The 20,294-nt window shown below is 41.0% G+C and overlaps 1 protein-coding gene and 1 long non-coding RNA gene across 3 annotated transcripts in view; both read left to right on the top strand.

Annotated features, from left to right (window-relative positions):
• The window catches only part of LOC122818592 (uncharacterized), a 128,765-nt gene that overhangs the window by 102,577 nt on the left and 5,894 nt on the right, over window positions 1–20,294 (top strand). For both annotated transcript variants that reach the window (XR_006368076.2, XR_006368075.2), the window contains one exon: window positions 19,974–20,087. This is a non-coding gene — a long non-coding RNA (uncharacterized LOC122818592). The remainder of the gene's footprint in view (window positions 1–19,973; window positions 20,088–20,294) is intronic.
• LOC108023273 (uncharacterized) lies at window positions 14,210–15,633 on the top strand. Its single transcript, XM_017092558.3, has one exon. It carries the CDS (start codon window positions 14,332–14,334, stop codon window positions 15,343–15,345), a length of 1,014 nt encoding a protein of 337 aa, XP_016948047.1. The 5' UTR covers window positions 14,210–14,331; the 3' UTR covers window positions 15,346–15,633.

Raw genomic sequence — 20,294 nt, 5'->3', positions numbered from 1 at the left:
AATCTGGCGCTAATTTTAATAAGGCCTTAAGGTGAGCGAAAGACGAGGGCAGGGGGAAAGATTTGGGGGGGGGAGGGGCAAGGCAACAAGTTGTCTGCTTAATTAATTTATAGCCGCTGCCGCATGTTGCCACTTCTGGAAATGATAATGCGAAGGCTGTTTTAAGTTCCAAAAATATATTTGGAATTATTTTAATCAATTACATTTTATAAACCACATATACCTGCTGCTCTGCAGCTTTTTTGGGGTCTACCTCCACTATTTTTTCTGCCGATCACCTGTTTGATAACCCATTAAATGCCGGCCGGAGAACAACCTTCGCCAATCGGGATTTCCAGATGCAGATGCGGCTGCTGCAGCAGTTGCTGCTGCCCGATAATCTATCGTCGTCTATCAGCATGCATCATGTTGCAAGTGCAGCAGCAACTGTTTGGGAAAATGCTGCGAGTGCTGCGCGTTACAGTTCGCCGTCTGCAGCTGCAGTCTGGCCAAAAGCCGAGATTTCCCGGCAATCATTCACTTTTAGCCAAGGCATAATAACAATATTTCAACTAGTCGCAGTCGCCTGGCACGCGATCCATCTTTTCCAGACGGAGCGGATTATTCCTGTGTGCTTTTCCTCTGCTTTTTCGAGAAGCAGCAGGAGGAGCGGTCAATGGCGCATAGAATTTCGATTTAATCGCGTTCGTTGCTGCCGCCGATGTTGCTGCTGTCCCCGCTGCTGTTGCTGCATTTGATCTGATCTAAGTTGCATTTAATAATCGTCGTCGTGGTCGTCCTCGTCTGCTGCCGCAGCAGCCTCCAAACAGGCAAAACAGGCTGCCACTGCTGCAGATGCTGCATGTTGCTGCTGTACCCAGGCTGTTGCTGCTGCATGTTGCTGTTGCTGCTGCGGCTGCCGCTGCTGCCGCTGTCAACGTCAAAGTCAAGGCATTTGTTGCTGTTGCGCCTACATTCATATTTCAGCAATTAAAAATCTAATTGACAAATACTCGAGAGACAACGTGAAGGCAGCCGACTAGACGAGTTCCAGTTCACTGTTGTTGCAGCTGCTCCACATGCAACATTCATTGCACTGTCTCCCTGATAGAGATGTGTGCAGGGTTTCGTGCGTGTTGCGTGTGGCGTGTGGCGTGTGGCGTTTCTCCCTGACAGATTTTCTTTTACTATTCAAAACTATGTGTTTATTAAATATAGCCTCTCTATGGAATGGAAAGAGAGAAACATACCTTAAAAAGACAAAGATTTTCCTAGAAAAGTATAATATTTCAAGAATAAATACTTTTTATACGAGATTTTTCAAATATAAATTCTTTTAATAACAAAACAAATCAGTTGTTAAATAATAAATATCTATTAAAATATTTTTTTGAATTTATCCATGATATATTTTCCATATTTCTCAAACTTTCCTCACGCTTGCACCTCCAATCCTTCTTCTCCCGCATTTCTTTTTACGATCCCCAACAAGTTTTAATAACTTCATCCATTTGAAACAAACCCATGGCTGATTTTTGCGATTATTTCCCCCTATTGGCTGAGTATGCAGAGTTGTCACTGTACCAAAAGTGGGTGTTTCTCGAAAGTACAGTTGAGCCCGGCTTAACGGACGGCTGACTGTCATGATTGGCCATCAAGCGTGCTCAATGCCTGATCTTTGGGAGAAAGACCAAGGGAAAGACCATTTGAAAAGGCCCGCGGGTCGGGTCGATGGGGTCAGGGGACGGGGCTGGCCAGGTGGGTGGGGCTTTTGGGTGAGCACGCGACCAAGACGAACGCAGGTCAGCACGTGGCCCACTGGGGCAAGTGCACCCCCTTCGCACACTAACCATATATCAAACGCCGGTTATGGCTCTCTGGACGGCGACTTTAATGCACATTAATTATGCCGCAGCCCAACAAGCTTGGCATTAGCCTTATACTTAAGAAAGTGGGTCTTTCTCCGCCCAGCGCAGCCTTTTACACGGAAAAATATGATAAAAGCGAGTGAAATTCAAATAAATGTGATGATGTGATGTTTAAAACTTATTAAATGTGTATATTACACATTCGTGGCCCCCCTTTCTGCCAGTGCACCGCTTTTGTTTCCAGTTCGAGGAAAATCGACCGCTTAATTAAGGAATAAAGCCATGAAAATGCTTTCAACACTTGAACTTCTCGGAATCAACAGCTGCTCGGTTTGTTTTTTTCTTCTTCGCGGGGCTCTGGGCAAATCACTCAGCCATGTAATGGCTCTCGAAAACTAAAATTACCATAATTTAATTTCAGTTCTCCGCGAGGGTGCAAGCCGCTTTGTTCTACTCGCTGAGCTCATTAAGATAAGATTGTGTTGGCCCGAGGAAAGGCAAAGGTAAAAGTGAAAGTGTGTCAAGGACAATGGGGACGGAAAAGGACCTCGATTGAAATGCAATTTTTGGCAAGGATGAGGGCGAAGTGTCCTATCTGCGAGTCTGGATCTATGCTCGCTACCTGCTGGCTATTCGAGTTCTACCTGAAAATAGGCGTGAATCACGGAAATCAAGGAGGAGAGATCCTTTTTCAGGACTGCTCCCTTCTTCGCTGGGTTCCCGCTTATCGTGAGAAACTGCCTGGCGACAGGATGTTTTTGTTGGGCTCTCTTCTTGCTTATATGCAATATTTCCCCCTACCGAAAAAAACCAACCAAAAAAAAAAAACGCTGATATATCACACACCTGCACATGCGGCTGGTTTTCCGCTTTTCTTTGGGCCATTTGCATATACTTATGAGTAAGTATATCTCCATGCAGTCGGGCCGCGGACGCATGTAACCGTGAAAACCCATTTTTCTTGTTCATTGACCAAAAAGCAACAACGAAAAACATTTTGCCAATGACTTGTGGCCACAAAGTGCGACTCAGACTTGGTCTCTTGGACTTGCTCTTGGACTTTTGGCTCTTTCACTTGGCCACTTGACTCCAGGGTGCACTGGGAAAAATGCAAGAAAGGGATTTATTTAGTCATTACACTTTTATTGGTTCTACGTTCTAATTTGTTTTCAGAATATTTAAAAAATATTTTTTCCCAACTATACTCAATTAAAATATTGTTTTAATATTAGCAAATATGAGTAAAATAGGAAAAACTTTTTCTTGAGAGATTTTAATAATAAAAATCCTAATTAACCATTACAATTTTATTGGTTTTCTGTTCTAATTTGTTTTCAGAATATTAAGCAAATTAAAACAATATTTTTTCTTTATTAATCTCAATTAAAATATTTTCTTTCTTATAGTAACTATATTTTTCTGAAATACTCACTTAAGTAAAATAAGAAAACCCTTTTTTAATTTTAATATTTCATTTAATATTTTAAGATAATTAATCATTAAAATTTAGTCTGTTCTATTTTGTTTATTTATTATTTACAAATATAAATATATTTTCCTTTAATACCCACTAAGGTAACATTGATTTGAAATTTTCAAGCTGTCTATATTATTTTAAGATACATTTCGAAGGCCTGGCTGTTTTCCCCTGTGAAAACCTCCTAGTTCCAAGTGCCTGCTCCTCCGCCGCCCCTCACTTGGGCTTATTTTGTCTGTGATTAACGTCGACTTGGGTCTTTGGTGTACCCATCTACATCCACATCCCCATCCCCATCCCCATCCAAGCGCAGTTCCCCCGGCTCCTCCTGGCCGCCTGTGCAGTCAGTCACGAGTTATGACCAACTTGTTGATACTGCTGCCATTGTCAGTGTGGTTGTTGTTACTGGGGGTACGCGTGCTGTCGGCTCAATGACAGACAAGAAAGCAATCCCAGTTCTTGGGGAGATCCGAAAGGAGCTGGGAATACTCTATTTTACGAGCGAGTTATGTGGCTAAATAGTGTTACTGCAGCGGTGATATATGGCATGGCTTTTTCGCGGTTTGAGTGGGATTTCTTTAAAAATAAATAGCCAGAGGAAGGAAAACTAGGTGAAGGGTCCCTGAAATAGCAAGCTAAAAGGTTGTAAATATGGGGGATTAAAAACTTAAGAACACCTTTATAAACAGCATGCTAACTAGCTAATTTTTAAGCATTATTATTACTCTATTCTTGTTACCAAAATAGCCTGATAAATACTTCATTATATCATTATTATTATGTATCTAATACCTAAGTGCCTTGCATATTTAACGAATTGCTTAATCTTTTGTAATATGTCTGGGCGTCTGAGTTAGGGTATGGCAAACGGTAATCATAGTTTAGTTGGCAAACAAACAGGTGCCCTAATGTCAATAGCGTTGCTGCTGCTGCAGATGTTGCTGCTGCTGTTGCCCATGTTGCTCATGTTGCTGCTGCTCGTTGTCGGTTGTTGGGCTCGGTTGTCATATGATGTTGACAAATTGCTTACACATTTTGGCCACATTTTGTTTTGGCTGGTTGAACAGGGTCCTAACCAAGCAAGCGCCAGGCAAATGCACACATTTTTGATAGGGTAACAGTGTCTAGAGGAGCAATTTCACTTGGTTATTAAAAGATAAATCAATTTAAGTCTCTTTGAAGTGGATTTCGGTGTGAGGGATTCTTTATAAATAGAGTTAAAAATGTATATCCTTTGAACAAAGATTAGTTTTAGGAGTATAGTTTTATAGATTAGGTAGCTTTTCAATATATCTTTTACTCTTAAGTGGATAGTTGTAATAAATATCCCTTTGAACATCGTTTAATATTACACGCCAGGGTATTTGAGATGAGTTCCATCTTCCTTTATAATGATTCCATAGAGAGTATTGGGTATTTGTTCTGGGCTTTTGGCTTTGGACAAGCATTTTGTAGAAGGTTTTTGCAAAGTTCTGGCTTCTGTACATTGTCTGCTTTCTAGCTTCTGTTTCGGCTGCTCTTGCTCTTTCCATTTCTTTGCCAATGGTCTTGATCTTTTGGTAGAAGAAATCGTGATTTTTGTGTGATCGTGATTTGTTGATTTGTGCGACTTTCATCATTGCCGTTGTCCAGGCTCTGTCCAGCTACTGTTTTATCAAATCATTTTCGCTAATTGCCAGGCAAATCCCACTGACCACACATAAGCCAAGTGAAGAGCTGCAGCAGGAAAAATCACCGAAAATCCCCTTTGGAAAAATTATCCAATGCACACGCCCCCGATGCGATGCGAAAATTCTCACAAAACAAATCGGATTAAGCAAATATTTGCAACAATGTTTGGGGGGGAAATGTGAGCAAAAGTATTGAATTTCTTATCGGCCATTTGGAAACAGCACCTGTGAGCCTTTCCCACGACAGGCGGGTGGAAAATGGGAAATGGATGCGGAAAACGCAGCGAGGGTGCGCCCGAAATGCGAATCAAATTGTGTTGATCGATATGTGAGAACTGAACTTGAGCATATGTATATCGTCCCATTTCTTTTTTGGCCTCCGCACTCGAAAGCAGGTAGCTCTAGACAAATATTCACCTATTTCGGCAGCGCAACCCTCCACCTTTGCCAGATTTACCTGTGACAGATCTCTAAAGAGACACCAGATGATGGTTAAGGGTGCGCAGAAGGGTTGATGGATCCGGTGTCTATGGGAATGAATGGATGCTGCTCGCCCCTACAAACGCATCTATATATTTCTATAATTTTATTCAGCGGCAACGGACATGGGAATTTTCAAGGAAAGGTGGAGCAGGGGCGGGAACCCTATTTTGGGTTAGAAAATGGCCCAAGTTGTGGCCCTTTTCATGGCTTGACTTCCGCAAAAAGGGGAATAAACGACGGGTTCGCGATCCCTGAGAAGCGGAAATTCAAGAGTGGTATATCAAAACTATGACAGTGAATGCAAGAAACTGAAAAAGAAAGAAGGAATCTGCACCTGTGTGTATTTACAAGATGGTATTGATTGTTTTGCCAAGGGAACAGCTTTCTTCTCATAACGATCCATTAAAGTCCAATATCGTTTAAAGCAAAGAAAGCAGGGGGAAACCACCTTATAGAGGCGTAGAATCAAGGCCTATTTCCCCCATTCTTATGCAAAATAAATAGTTGCCAAAATTGAATGTTCAACAGTGAGCGATGATCAGAAGTTGTTTTCTCATGTTTATGGACACGAAATGAAATCAAAGGGCCGGCCATTAAACCCAACGAAGAGAACCAGAAATGTTTGCTTAATTTTTTGTTTGGTTTTACCATTTTTAGGGCGACCTTGCCCACCTTTCCTCACCTTCGACTCACTCGATTGCAACTCAAGTGGACATTTCCCCGCCGCCGGTCGGTCCCCCCATTAGAATCCCATAAAAATCAAGAGCCAACAATGGGCGAAGCGTGGATTTGGAATTGCATTCATTAAAAGCCAATAAAACGAAATAAACCCATTGGTTTTCTATAGAAAATCCTAATTGGGCAACAAAACCAAAGGGGGACAATTAAAAAATGAAAAGAAACAAAGCCAGGCGGAATGAAAAGAATACTGAATCGAATCGCATCGAATCGAGTCGAGTTGTGTCTCGAACAAAAGAAAATAAACCAAAATAAATAAATAAGTATACGCATATATTTTGGAATTCTTTAATGCAACCGGCCATATAGCCCATGGACAGTGCGCGCCGGCAATGTAAGGCACTAAGGCGGGGCCATAAAACGTCCATTCGGGAACCTGGTGGACAGCCATAAAGTAGACGAATCTGCATTATCAATTTACATATTTTGTTTGGGCTCTTCTGGTTCTTTCAACAGGGAAATACTCTTAGTTCTCGAATGAAAATCAAGGGAAATGAGCATGGAAAAAAAAACGAATTCCATTCTATAAAATTAATTTAATTTAATTAAATTACTTGAACTGATCAGCTGACTTTGCAAAGCGTATGGCACCTGTGAGAAAGCAAGGCAAATATAAGTTTAATTACACTTATTTTATTAACTGCTAATTGAAAAAAAAAAAAAACAAAATGACCAGAAATCGAATTTAAATGGGAAAAACTAATTGAAACTCTCGAGCAAATCGAATGAGCTGAGCACCATTCACTTTAATTTCAATTAAATGAGATGAACTCGAATGAGATGAGTGCTCAGATGATTTATTTGGCGAAAAGGAAAAGCGCAGCTGAGGCAAAGTGGCACTGGAAAATGGGAAATGAATGGGCCAGCGTCGAAGGCAATGAATGGAAATTCGCTGCGGACTGTGGCTCCAAAGCTGGCTAATTGAGCCTGAGAACAATCCCAAGTGGGCCAACGATAAACGGTACCCGATGGCCTGCCAGTCGCTCTTGCCAGCGAACACAAGTATATGATAAATCAATTGATGCCGGACCCTCGGGCCTCGGTCTTTTGCATTAGCTCTGCCATTTTTTCCCATTTTCCTTTTTTTTTGAGAATATCAGGTGTATGGTTATGCCTAAAGAGGCTCTCGACTTGGCAATCCTCTGGGATGAAATGTTTATTTAACATTTAACGTAGCTTACGGAAACTAAGTATCATTTTAATCTAATATGATTTCATTTTTTAATATTTATTAAGATCCATCTTCATAAAAATAATATAATATGCTCCTTTATTTTGGTAACATTATTTTTACTCAAGAAATAGGTCTAATATAATAATATTTATGTTTATATATGTTTTATCTTTATAAAGATAATATTATATGATTCCTTATTTTTGGTAACATTATTTCTAGCTGTATTCAAACTCCAACTCAAGGACATTATAATATTAAGATTTAGTTATTATATACTTTCTCATTTAAAATAGAACATCATTTCCATCTTTATAAAGGTAATATGCTTCTTTATTTGAGTAACATGATTTCTAGATGTACTGAAACTACTCCCCGAAACTTTCAGATAGATTGCAACCCATTTTTAGAAGATCCTTACAATCTCCCAGTCCTTTAGGCTGTGAGGGTATGGGGCGAAACGAAACGACTTTTACACGGATCGCACAACGATCTTTCTCGATCTCGGATCTTCAGTTCGATCGCAGATCACCCTGATGGGGGGAGGGCCAAAGAGATGCACATATTTAAGCGCAAATACGACAGTTATTATTGTTAGCCAAGCAATTGCGGAGAATGCAATCAATTAATTGACAAACTGCGATGATCAGTGAAGAAGTAAGTGAGCTGGGGAGCAAAGGAGAAAAGGAGAAAAAACGAGATGTGGCTGAGCAGCGACGATCAACTTTTTATTGGCTTTGGTTCGAACCACGATCATTCGGTGATACTTGCACAGAAAAAAACAAAGTAAATTAATATACTAAACAAAAAAAATAAAAGAAAAGTGTTTTATAATTATTTAAGTTTTGAAAACGCTATATTATAGGCTTTTTTTGTTTCCAGAATACCAGTAGCATATTTTCCTTTTGATTATTATTTTTTGAAGTGCCTACTTTAGCTGACTTTGTGGGTATCCGTGTTTGTTGGCTTTGTCTCACTTCGACCACGTCGTAATTGAAAAATAAAAGAAAATGCGCGAAAATCCCAAACGCATTAACTAGAAGACCCTCTCTTTGTTTTTTTTTGTATTTTTTCTTATTTTTTTTTTACCTGGGAGCGAAGCGTGCGAACAATTTGCTGTCCATTCGATCCGCCTTTTCCCTGGGGCTGCCGCAAGGGGTTAAGAACGGGGAATCCCAGGAGGGGTTAAGCGGGAGAGACTTGGGTTTGGGATTTCGCATTTGCATTCGTAATTTGTATGCGTGCAACGGCTGCGGGCACGAAATGAAAAACGTTGCGAGCTTTTGGCGCCTTTCGACTTGGACATGGACACGGACACATCGCCACCTGAGTCTGGCCAAAACCCCATCCCCATCCCCTTCCCCGTCCCCCTGTTGCCTGATAAAATTTCCTTATTAAATAACGGTCACAATCGATCGGTTGCCAAAATGCGAATTCTCCCATGGCCCACTGCACAGGCTGAAAAACTTGGATGAAACTAAAAAAAGGAAGATTGACAAGGCTTAAAATATACTGGAAGTAATAAAAATTAAAATACTGGAAGTAATAGGTATCTAAATACTAGAAGTAAAACCAAATATTGGTATTTAAATACTAAAAACTATTCCTTTTTTGACAAAGTGTCAAAAGGTAATTGTTAAAATACGGAATGCTGCAGCTCGTTAAGCTCATAATTTATTTTCCCATCGATCGGTATTTAACTCTATCTATATAGCCGAATACAAACCACCTGGATTTAATCCGCACTTACTTAGAGAACCAGCATCCTTATCTATATGGTATTTTATTATGTCCATTCGTTGATTGAGCACCTACCGAATGGCAAGGCTTTAGAGTTTCGGCTTAAGACCCCGGTAGATGGACAACTTCATCAGGAAATCTGTGTGGGGAGGGGGGTTATTTGCATGGGAAGTCCAGTTGGGAGAGGGTGGGAGAGGGAGTAGGGGGCAGGCAATCAAGTTAGTCAGGGGGCATCAAAAGACCGCATCGATCACGAAGCCACTTTTTGGTCCAGTGCCAATGGCGACTGGGGGGAGTCGTCACTCGTCACCAAAGTGAATTTGCGGCGCCTCTTTTTCCACCGATTTTCCTTGCGCACCCCCCTTGGATTTCCACCCGCCCATGTGGCCACGTCTAGGTAACAGTAATTTGGTGTCTTACTTGTTCTTGCGCGCCGGCAATCACACCTATGGGAATGTTTCTTACACATGTCCAAGCGTCTGTTCCACGGCACGATCATTAGCAACTGGCAACTGGCCATGATGACCATGATCATCATCGCCATCGCGGTGGGATTCCGGCATGCACTTTGGACAACATATTAGAGATCCCCATGGCCATAACCATCCCCATACCCATTCCCAAGTCCTCTGGCCGCCGTCGCATCATTAAAAATTTATCAGTTGATTGGAAAATTATAATTCTTTGCCTTTACGCTTTAGCAGCGCCATGATTTTTACAAGTCCACCTCATCTCTGTCCATACACATCTCTCTCCCTCTCTCTTTGCACAGAACATTCCCATTCGCAATTGTGCCCGCTGTTATGTAATAACTCCCCCCGTAGCTGCCCCTTTTCAGGGGCCTCTGGTGTCTGGTGTTGTTTCTATTTCTTATGGTAACATTTAATAACTGACCAACTGACTGAATGGGTGACTGGCTGACTGACTCTCGGCGCTGCTCTGATGGATGCACTGCACCAATCCGATCACATCACATCCCAGCCCAGCCGAGATCCAATCTGATCCTGGACCCCACTGGCTCCCCACTCCCCCAAGCCGGCTGAACATCGGAAAATCGCTTTCTTTGCTTCGCTTTTGATCGGCAGTTTACCTTTATATGCTATTTCAAAGGGTGTATTAGACTTTTTACAATAAATAAAGGAAACCTTAACTATATGATAAAGTATAGAAAAAATACCAAATACCCCTATATGTATGATGTATGGATATACCAAAAAATACCAATACCATTTTTTACAATATATGGAAGAAGGTTAAGAGGCTTTTTAAGAGAAAGAAAATTCCCTGCTGTCTTAAAACTGCCTATAAATATTTGCTCTAAAGAAACTATAAAAACAATTTTTTATTTTATTTTATTATTATTCCAACAGGATATCACCACGTCGATCAGCCAAGAGTCTGGCATTATTTTTTATGCGCTCGCTTCTCCACTTAGTTCCAGATGCGGAAATAAATGCACTTGAATTCCTCGACTTGTTACATAAATCGTAATTTTCTATAGACTCGTTCTATATCTAATGTATATTGCATTATTCGCTACTCGTTTTCTTTCGGTTGTTTCTGTTTCTTTTTCTGTGTCTGTGTTTTTTTATTATTATTATTATTTTATGATCACTTGTCTTCGTCGGAGTCACCACCGAAGCCAAGAAGCCACGAAGATTTGACCGGGCCAAGTCGAGTCAAGTCAACGTGGACCAACTCCAGTTGGTCGGAATATACATATGTATGAATGCCAGAATGTCTGAATGTCTGGATCGTATGCTTCTCATTCGTATTCTCGCGCACTTGAACTTCCTGCATGACCAAGGCCTCCGGGAGATTAGAAGATCAGCAGATCATGTGAACCTTTATGGCCATCATCGGTCATCACTCGTCTTGGATGTAATTAGGCATCTTAGCGGTACAGTTCGCGGCTCTCCCAGCCGCTTCTTCTTTTTGCTCCCTTCCAACTCCAACTTTTGTACCCATGAGATGCAAAATAATATCAGACACATTATTATGTAAGTAGTGGGAAATATTTTGGTGGCATAGCCCCTTTCTCCCTACTAAATAGAATACTTCTTGGGCATCTGGCCAGTGCTCTTCAGGCCTTACTTAATATTTGCTTAACCCGACCCCATTCTTGGGCTTTCGTATCCTATCGCAGCTCACATGCTTAAGCGTTTTCTCAGGAACCTGCGAAATTCCGCATGTGACAATTCTGCATTCAACGGATGCCTCAATAGCGAGATGGCTCCAAATGGAATAGCAAAGTTGGCTAAAAGCCTGTCAATCGCTAACGTTACGTGAAAAACACTGTAAACAATTTCGTATATTCATTCTGACCATAGTTTCGTTTTAGCATATACAGCTCTAATTTTATTTAGGGCTGAGAAATGGAACACAGATTGTGTCAAACATACTTCCTGATTTGAGCAGCTTGCATCCTAACTTTTGTAGTTTTAAAAGGAATGTCATACATCGTTGAGCTCGTTGCTTAATTTCCTATCTATTGGCATTCAAACCCAGAAATTTTTAGGATTTTGAATTTTTTGCAAAAAATTGTGAGGCACCCCCTTACAAAAAATGCGAAATTTTCTCAAAAAATAAATTTTGTTTAAAACTACCTGGATTGTTAGCATCGGAAGCCAGCTGTTCAAAACAGTCGGTCTTTTAGCTGTGCGCCTTGATTTGGCCAAAATACGGCGGAAAAACGAGAAATAAAAATCGTATTTTTGGTTAAATATGAATCTCGTATTTTTACCAAAAATCAGAATCCCATTTTTCGTCCTAAACATTCAGTATTTTGGCTGCTATAAAAAAAGTAAACGTCAGATCAAGGAATGTCATACATCGTTGAGCTCGTTGCTTAATTTCCTATCTATTGGCATTCAAACCCAGAAATTTTTAGGATTTTGAATTTTTTGCAAAAAATTGTGAGGCACCCCCTTACAAAAAATGCGAAATTTTCTCAAAAAATAAATTTTGTTTAAAACTACCTGGATTGTTAGCATCGGAAGCCAGCTGTTCAAAACAGTCGGTCTTTTAGCTGTGCGCCTTGATTTGGCCAAAATACGGCGGAAAAACTAGAAATAAAAATCGTATTTTTGGTAAATATGAATCTCGTATTTTTGCCAAAAATCAGAATCCCATTTTTCGTCCTAAACATTCAGTATTTTGGCTGCTATAAAAAAAGTAAACGTCAGATCAAGGAATGTCATACACCGTTGAGCTCGTTGCTTAATTTCCTATCTATTGGCATTCAAACCCAGAAATTTTTAGGATTTTGAATTTTTTGCAAAAAATTGTGAGGCACCCCCTTACAAAAAATGCGAAATTTTCTCAAAAAATAAATTTTGTTTAAAACTACCTGGATTGTTAGCATCGGAAGCCAGCTGTTCAAAACAGTCGGTCCTTTAGCTGTACGCCTTGATTTGGCCAAAATACGGCGGAAAAACTAGAAATAAAAATCGTATTTTTGGTTAAATATGAATCTCGTATTTTTACCAAAAATCAGAATCCCATTTTTCGTCCTAAACATTCAGTATTTTGGCTGCTATAAAAAAAGTAAACGTCAGATCAAGGAATGTCATACATCGTTGAGCTCCTATCTATTGGCATTCAAACCCAGAAATTTTTAGGATTTTGAATTTTTTGCAAAAAACTGTGAGGCACCAGCTTACAAAAAATGCGAAATTTTCTCAAAAAATAAATTTTGTTTAAAACTATCTGGATTGTTAGCATCGGAAGCCAGCTATTCAAAACAGTCGGTCTTTTAGCTGTACGCCTTGATTTGGCCAAAATACGGCGGAAAAACTAGAAATAAAAATCGTATTTTTGGTTAAATATGAATCTCGTATTTTTGCCAAAAATCAGAATCCCATTTTTCGTCCTAAACATTCAGTATTTTGGCTGCTATAAAAAAAGTAAACGTCAGATCAAGGAATGTCATACACCGTTGAGCTCGTTGCTTAATTTCCTATCTATTGGCATTCAAACCCAGAAATTTTTAGGATTTTGAATTTTTTGCAAAAAATTGTGAGGCACCCCCTTACAAAAAATGCGAAATTTTCTCAAAAAATAAATTTTGTTTAAAACTACCTGGATTGTTAGCATCGGAAGCCAGCTGTTCAAAACAGTCGGTCCTTTAGCTGTACGCCTTGATTTGGCCAAAATACGGCGGAAAAACTAGAAATAAAAATCGTATTTTTGGTAAATATGAATCTCGTATTTTTGCCAAAAATCAGAATCCCATATTTTTTCTGCGTGGGATGATGTCGTAAGTAGAGCCCGAATCTCTGGCAAGCAATTAGCAAGGCAAAAAGCCCAGCAGAAAGATCACTGTAAAACCACAGTTGGGGGCACCAATTGCAGCTAGAGAAAGGGGTGGTACAGCGAAGAACGGCGGGAAAAGGGTAGAAATCCAGAAGAAAGGGGCGAAGAGAAGTGACTGAGAGCCGAAGACAGACAGAAGCGGGATTTATCAGAGACAGAAGACTAAGCTTGAGAGATGGAGATGGAGAAAAGCAATTCTGTGGCTGACGGTTTTCGCAAGAAAATTACAACTTGCGGGTAAACAAAGTCAACTGCCGGCAATGCTGGAGGGCCGAAGACGGGGGGTGCGGGGGAAGAAAGAGGGAGTACTGACTAGAAGAATTGGAGATGAAGCCACACGCCAAAAGCCAGCCCACAAGCCTCTTCTTCGCCGCCCCTGTCTTTTTCTTTTCTTTTATTTTCGGTTTTTGTTTTCTGCTGCCGGACTTCATGTGGAGTGGCTGTTTCTGGGGATTTGGATGTGGGGCTCTGGATGTGGGTGCGCAATTATGCCGCCAGAGCAACTGGGCAACCATAAATTTTCTTATCAGCGCAGAGGTAGAAAGGCAGGAGCGGATCTGGCCTAGACAAAATGAACTATAAATTCAAAATCAATTGTAAAGGGGTTCAAAAGTATGCAGTATGAAATCACATTTTAGCACTTACTATATTGTTGCATACTTTTAGACATCTCTTTAAGGGATTTGAAATCTCTAGTATTTTCAGGGCACCCTTAGCATTTTTTTTCATCTGAGTAGATCAATACAGTTTGAATACCTCCCATTAAAGCAGGCTTCGCTGGACGTCACAAAATATTTTATATCTTCTAAGCTTGCACACACATTTTGTACCTCAAAAAATCAGCCTTAAATCCAGAATTTATAAGAGATCTCCCGATTCGACGGCCAGATGGAGAAGTTGACGCTAATGGACGCCAATGCGGGGGAGCAACCGGACTATTTGCTCGACGAGGAACTGGATCTGCTGGGTGAACTGGGCGATTGTCACAAGGCCAATTTGGGGGACATTGATATGATAGCGCGCACGACCAACAAGTGTCAAGTGCCAAGTACTCGGGTGTATTCGATGGTCAGTCAGGGCACCGCAGTCGAGCAGCCCACGACTCTGGCCGCCGAGGAGAGCGAGTCCCAGGAGGAGGAGACGGAGCTGCTGCCCTACGCCTTGGTCGAGGAGGAGGTAACCTCGGACGAGGAGTCCAAGACCCTCAGAGCCATTCACGGACTGGACCAGATCCTGAAGCGAATCGATATACTGCAGAGCCAGATCCGAAGGCATCAGCAGCTGGAGAACAGTACCGAGCAGTCGCAGGCGGAGGACCCGGTCTCCTGCGGCGGGCTCTCCGCGAAGCACTCGGAGATCCGCTGCCTTCAGCGGGCCCAGCACCACATCCAGTGCCAGATCACCGAGCTGCTGTGCCGCTACGATGGTCTCCGCGAAATGCTGCGCGACCTGAGCCAAAACTGGGCCTGCCTGGAGCGCCGCATAGCCGACATCCGCAGCCACAACGTGGTGCATCTGGAGTGGACCCAGGAGTCGGCCAACGATCTCAGCAACTGCCAGCAGCGCCACCGATCCCTGGCCGCCGTTAAGCTAACCAAAAAGATGGCCCTACTGGTGACCAAGACGAATATGTCCAGTGGTTTTCGCTACAGCCGTCGCTTCCTGCGCCACGCCCTCCTCAGGCGACATGTCAACGACTTCCGCTACGAAATCGCCGAGCTGAAGCTCTTGAGTGAGCAAATCTGTGCCGAAATCGATAAGCGACTGGGCAGGATCAAGACCAAGGCCCACCAAATGGGTGTCCAGATTGGAAACACGCCGCGCGAGTCCCATACGGTCGCCGAGGCGGCCGAGGTCTTCGCCGTCTCGAAGCATCCTAATCTGAAAGTTATGGCGATATAATGAAGTTCACGAAGAGCCTGCAATTAGAAATTGGTTAGAAACCACCATGTACTTTGCTGATGCACTGGGAAAACACAACAAGGGGGAAAGAACGAGGCAATGCTGATGATCCTCGCTGTAATATGATGGAAAATGGATCCTGGGCAGTGTGCTCAGACTAAAATGAGGCATAAGATAAACAAGTTATGAAATTTATTGAGTAAGACTGTATCGCAGGTGATGAAAAGGAATCATAATTTTGAAACTATTTTTAACCCAAATTATGGAAAATAAAAAAATATAATGAAATTGTGTAATGTTGTTTTTTTTAAGAATTATTGAGATAATAACCTGTTTTTACTTTTACATTTATATTTTTAACCCAAATTATAAAAAATAAGAATAATAAGAAAAATATTTCATTTTTCAATTCTTAATCTAAAGTTCTTACAAGTTTTACATATTTATATAATATTAATTCATAAGAAATAAATATGTTTTTACTAGAACAATTATATTTTTAACCCAAATTATAGAAAATAAATAAATGTTTAATTTTAAATTCTTAAATTCAAGTTTTTACAAATTTTTTTGGAATGAATATCTCGTTTTTTATTTTTACAATTATTTTTTGAAACCCCAAATTATAGAAAATAAAAAATGTTTAATTTTTAATTCTTAAAGTCGGGTTTTTACAAGTTGTACGTAATATATACTTTCAAAGGAAATATTGAGATCAATTGTATGTTATCTTTACCATATACATACATATTTTAAAGCTTAATGAATAGAAAAATTGCTTAGTGTAGCTCAATCTATTAAATCGCGCACTCCCAACTTGACTTTTGACCTCCATTGAAAAGTGCGCTCCTGTGCTGAATGCAAAAAAAACGGCAGTAATAGTGGGAGGCAGCAGGCCGGCGGAGTGGAAAATGCAGGGAAAAGAAAAGAAAACCAAAATGAGCCACCAGCACATGGGCAGTACATCATTTCGGACTTTATCAGCAAAACAGGCAGCTGAGCAGCCGAGCAGCGCGCGCGTGGGCAGCTCCAGAGTGGAATTCCGATGCCGCCAACGCTTCGCCGGCAGCAACATCAGTCGCAGCAGCAGCAGCAGCAGCAGCAGCAGCAACAGCAACAGCAGCAACATGAGCAACTTTAGCAGCAACAACTGCAATTGCAACTTAATTGAGGCTTGTCTATGCAGTCTTGGCCAAAAGTAACTGCGGTTGCTCTTTTCTCTGTGTGTGTGTGTGTGTGTTAGCCATCTCATGTCGCCCATTGCGAACTTGATGCCTCGCTGCCCCAGTGCCTTGATGCTCCACAGACGAGCAGACAGCAGCAGCAGCAGCAGCAACAGCAACCACGGCGATGGTAACACACACAGCAGCAACATCAGCCGCATACAGCAAATATATATATGTACTTCTATATAATAACGTACTGAGGGCGTTGAGGCAGCAACATGGCATCTAGGGGGCAGGAGGGACGATGGGCTGATGGGTTGCAGAGTCAGCCAGCGAAGCCATCATCGTGGCCACCACCAAAACCGACCGAAAACCAACTCCCCTCCAGCTATGGCACAGTGGGCTAAGTCCATTAAAATACGGTTGCAGAAGTACCTATAATGAAAATGGAGTAGTAATAATAAGAAACTGTCTATTGAACTACAAACTTCTCATTCAATATTAAATAAATAAAAGTAAATACTTTAAAAACTCCTATATAACATTTGTTTTTTTAAATATTAATGGTTATATTTTTTTCTTTTTGAAACAGTGAATTCATATTAAAATTAAAATAATAAAAATGTACGATAAAAAAATGGATTTACTACTAGTTTTTGAAAAAATTATAGATAAGAAAAATTAAATTAAATTTAAATTTAAAACAATCACAATAGTCTGTTTTAAATAAAATGACCTTAATTGAGGCTTCATTATGATTTATCCACTTATGAATTTTCAGGCTTTTTCCGTTTTTTTTTCACTCTTTTTTGCCGTCTAAATTCCCATTCCTGCCCACTGTGCCTGGGACAATTTAAGCTCATTCACTTGCCGCTGATTGCTGCTGGCAGTTGTTGCTGCTGTTGTTGCTGCCGATGGTGGCTGCTTCTCCTGGCTTTTGGCTTGTTGTCTAGCAAATTCACAAGTTCAAGACCAAGAGCAAGGCAAAGTTGCAGGGTCTGCTGTTGCATGTTGCTGTTGCTGTTGCTGTTGCTGCTGCCGTGGCGGCAATACATGCAACCAAATTGCATGCAATGCACAATGCACTTATCTAAGATGTGGCAAATGCAGTGGGTGATGTCTGAGCTGGAGAGCTGGGCCTGGGGGGGCACGGGGATGGAGGATTGGGTAGCTGGAAACGAAAGGAAAGGAAAATGAGGGGGCGGAATGAAGCGTGGCAATTGCCAGTGCAATTTGCATTTTGCATTTCGCACCGGGCGTTGTCAAATGGCCATCCTCGGCAAATGGGGAATGGCTTTTTAATGGCCACAATGTGGGTTAAGTCCAGCTCTGGAACAGCTCTAATAGATCGGCTGGCGCAGAGCCAGGGAGGAGCCTAAGAGCCGAACAACCGAGGGTAGACAATAATCCAATGGATTGAACACATCAGCAGCAGCAGCAGCAGCAGCGGTTGGGGGCTTTAGGTTGGGAAGAACCAAGACCGAAACAACACGAAACGGCTTCTCAAAGGCCGCCAGGCTTTGAGGGTGGGCAGCAAAACCTCATTTGCCAGCCAGAACTTTATGGCCCGGCCAAAACTGCCAACTTGCATGTCAATAGAACATCACTCTTTGGTATGGGAACCGAAAAGATGATCGAGGCGGAATAACTACGGTCCCAAAGTCCAAGTTTTGCGTTGCATTCATTAGCTCCTACATAGTTGTGTTCACAAGCCTCGAACTTGATTATCTGCAGATAGGGATAAGGAGAGGAATCCCACGTGGCCTGACAAGTAATTGATCACTAGGCTAGGTTATCGAACAATATTCCGTAATATATAATTTTCAGAACGGGTTTCACAAATAAAATCTTTACATTTCAATATAAATAAAATGTCTTGAATTTTTTAAATTTGCCATTTTGTAGGCATTATAGTACAATTAAAAATATTATCTCGTTGAATTTCTTGAGACTTCACTGTATTTCTTTGTACCTAAGGACCCAAGTTGGCAACCTGGAAATTCCCTTTCGATGCGGCCGCATTCCTGGCTGAATTTGATCCTATGATTTATTATGGTTACATCTAATTAAAACGGTTCTGCAGTGCGATGATGGCCAAGGCAGCAAACATGGCCCGACGTAATGAAGCTAAATGTTCCGCACTACGGCCAATTGGTATTGACCATAAGACAAGGCGAAGCGATGAGAAGCCGGGAGATGATGAGACCAAAACTTGGACTTTTAGCTAAGGCATTAGCAAAACTAGCTATACACAGGAAAAAAATAACTGCAAAAGTAGCAGAAAATACAACTAACTATTAAACAGCTCTTTTATATTAGCCGTTTTTTAAAGAACATTTTAAGCTATAACTATAATTTATTTAAATTTAATACATATTTGCAATTTCTTAAAAACAGTCTCATAAAGTATGCAATAAAATAATAATTTCAAGTGAATCCATGACTTTCGAGTTCAAAATAAAGTGCAGCACACTTTTAGGCCTCATTTAATATGAATCTTAGATACTTAGTTTAATAAGTATTTTGGACTTGACTTCTATGATCTATCTATCTACTTAATCGAGTTTTAACTTCTAAAAATACATACATCACATTGCACTTTTTTCCCATGTGCTTTCTCCGCCCGACCATTCGCTCTTCTTTGGTTTTCGCTGCAGTTTAGCCACTATGATGGAGAAGAAGTCAATTAAGCCAAACGCTAAAAGGCCACGAAAGACAAATGACAAATGACGTGTCTTAAACTGTGCTCAGTACCCATCTTCAAGCGAAGAGAACCCATATCGCAGCTCTTACGTATGCCATCCACTGTGGCCGCGAGTAATTCGAGGCAAAGAAATATCGCACAACAAGTGCAAATGCAATTAGTCGCGGGCTTTATTTGTTTAAAGCGAATGCCGACTCGCACTGACGTACACGATCGGCCTCGTCATAGAGTGATCATGAGACCATTAGATCATGATGATCTGGCTATCCTATCGTCTTCCTCTTCCTGGAACTTGTTGCAACTCGGATCAAAGGCAAGGCAACCAGCAGCAGCACGTTGCAACTTGCAACAGAAACTGCAACATTTAGATGGCTCATAATTGCTGCGATGATTTTCGCTATATTTGGCCTGCTCAGACCATTAAGATCGCTTAAATGCCCGCCTGTCTGCGGCTGTCGTCGGTGATCTAGCAGTGATGCTGGGAAATTTCGAAATCCCATCGAAATCGGATCACAATTAAAAAGATATTTAATTAATTTACTGCCCAGCCTGTTAAGGAGAAAGCTGTCTGCGCTCAAAACGCACTTGAAATTTCTAATGAATCCCCAGCAACTCCTGGTAATCTTTGATTATATTGCATACGTTTTAGAAAATTATTCGCTGAAAGATATGCCCTAACCTATACTACACTTATCATAGCTTAAGACACCTAATTTATTTTTATAATCATATTCACAAGATCTTTACTATTTTTTTAGGAATTTGAATAAATGGATTTCACAAGGGACCTTTTTATATGGACTGAGCATTTATTTATACTCTGAAGGAGCAGATTTCTGCATTTAAGGATCTATCTATTAACAATTAAAGAGGTAAGTGTTTTATTTAAATTGATTTTATCTCTGACTCGGGCTCAGCTTGCAAGTAGGCACCCTTTTCTGATGTATTCCAAGCTCAGCGCAAGCTTTTCTTATTTTCTGGTATTTTTTGAGCTGGATCAGCTTTTCTCATGGTTTCCAAAGATTTGCATGCTTTTGGGCAACGAAAATAAATTGTTTTCGGAGTAATCCGAAACAGAA

Source organism: Drosophila biarmipes, chromosome X (assembly GCF_025231255.1).
Source record: "Drosophila biarmipes strain raj3 chromosome X, RU_DBia_V1.1, whole genome shotgun sequence".
NCBI lineage: Eukaryota > Metazoa > Arthropoda > Insecta > Diptera > Drosophilidae > Drosophila > Drosophila biarmipes.
Note: the sequence above shows the minus strand (reverse complement) of the source record. Positions and strands in the feature narration are given on the sequence as shown.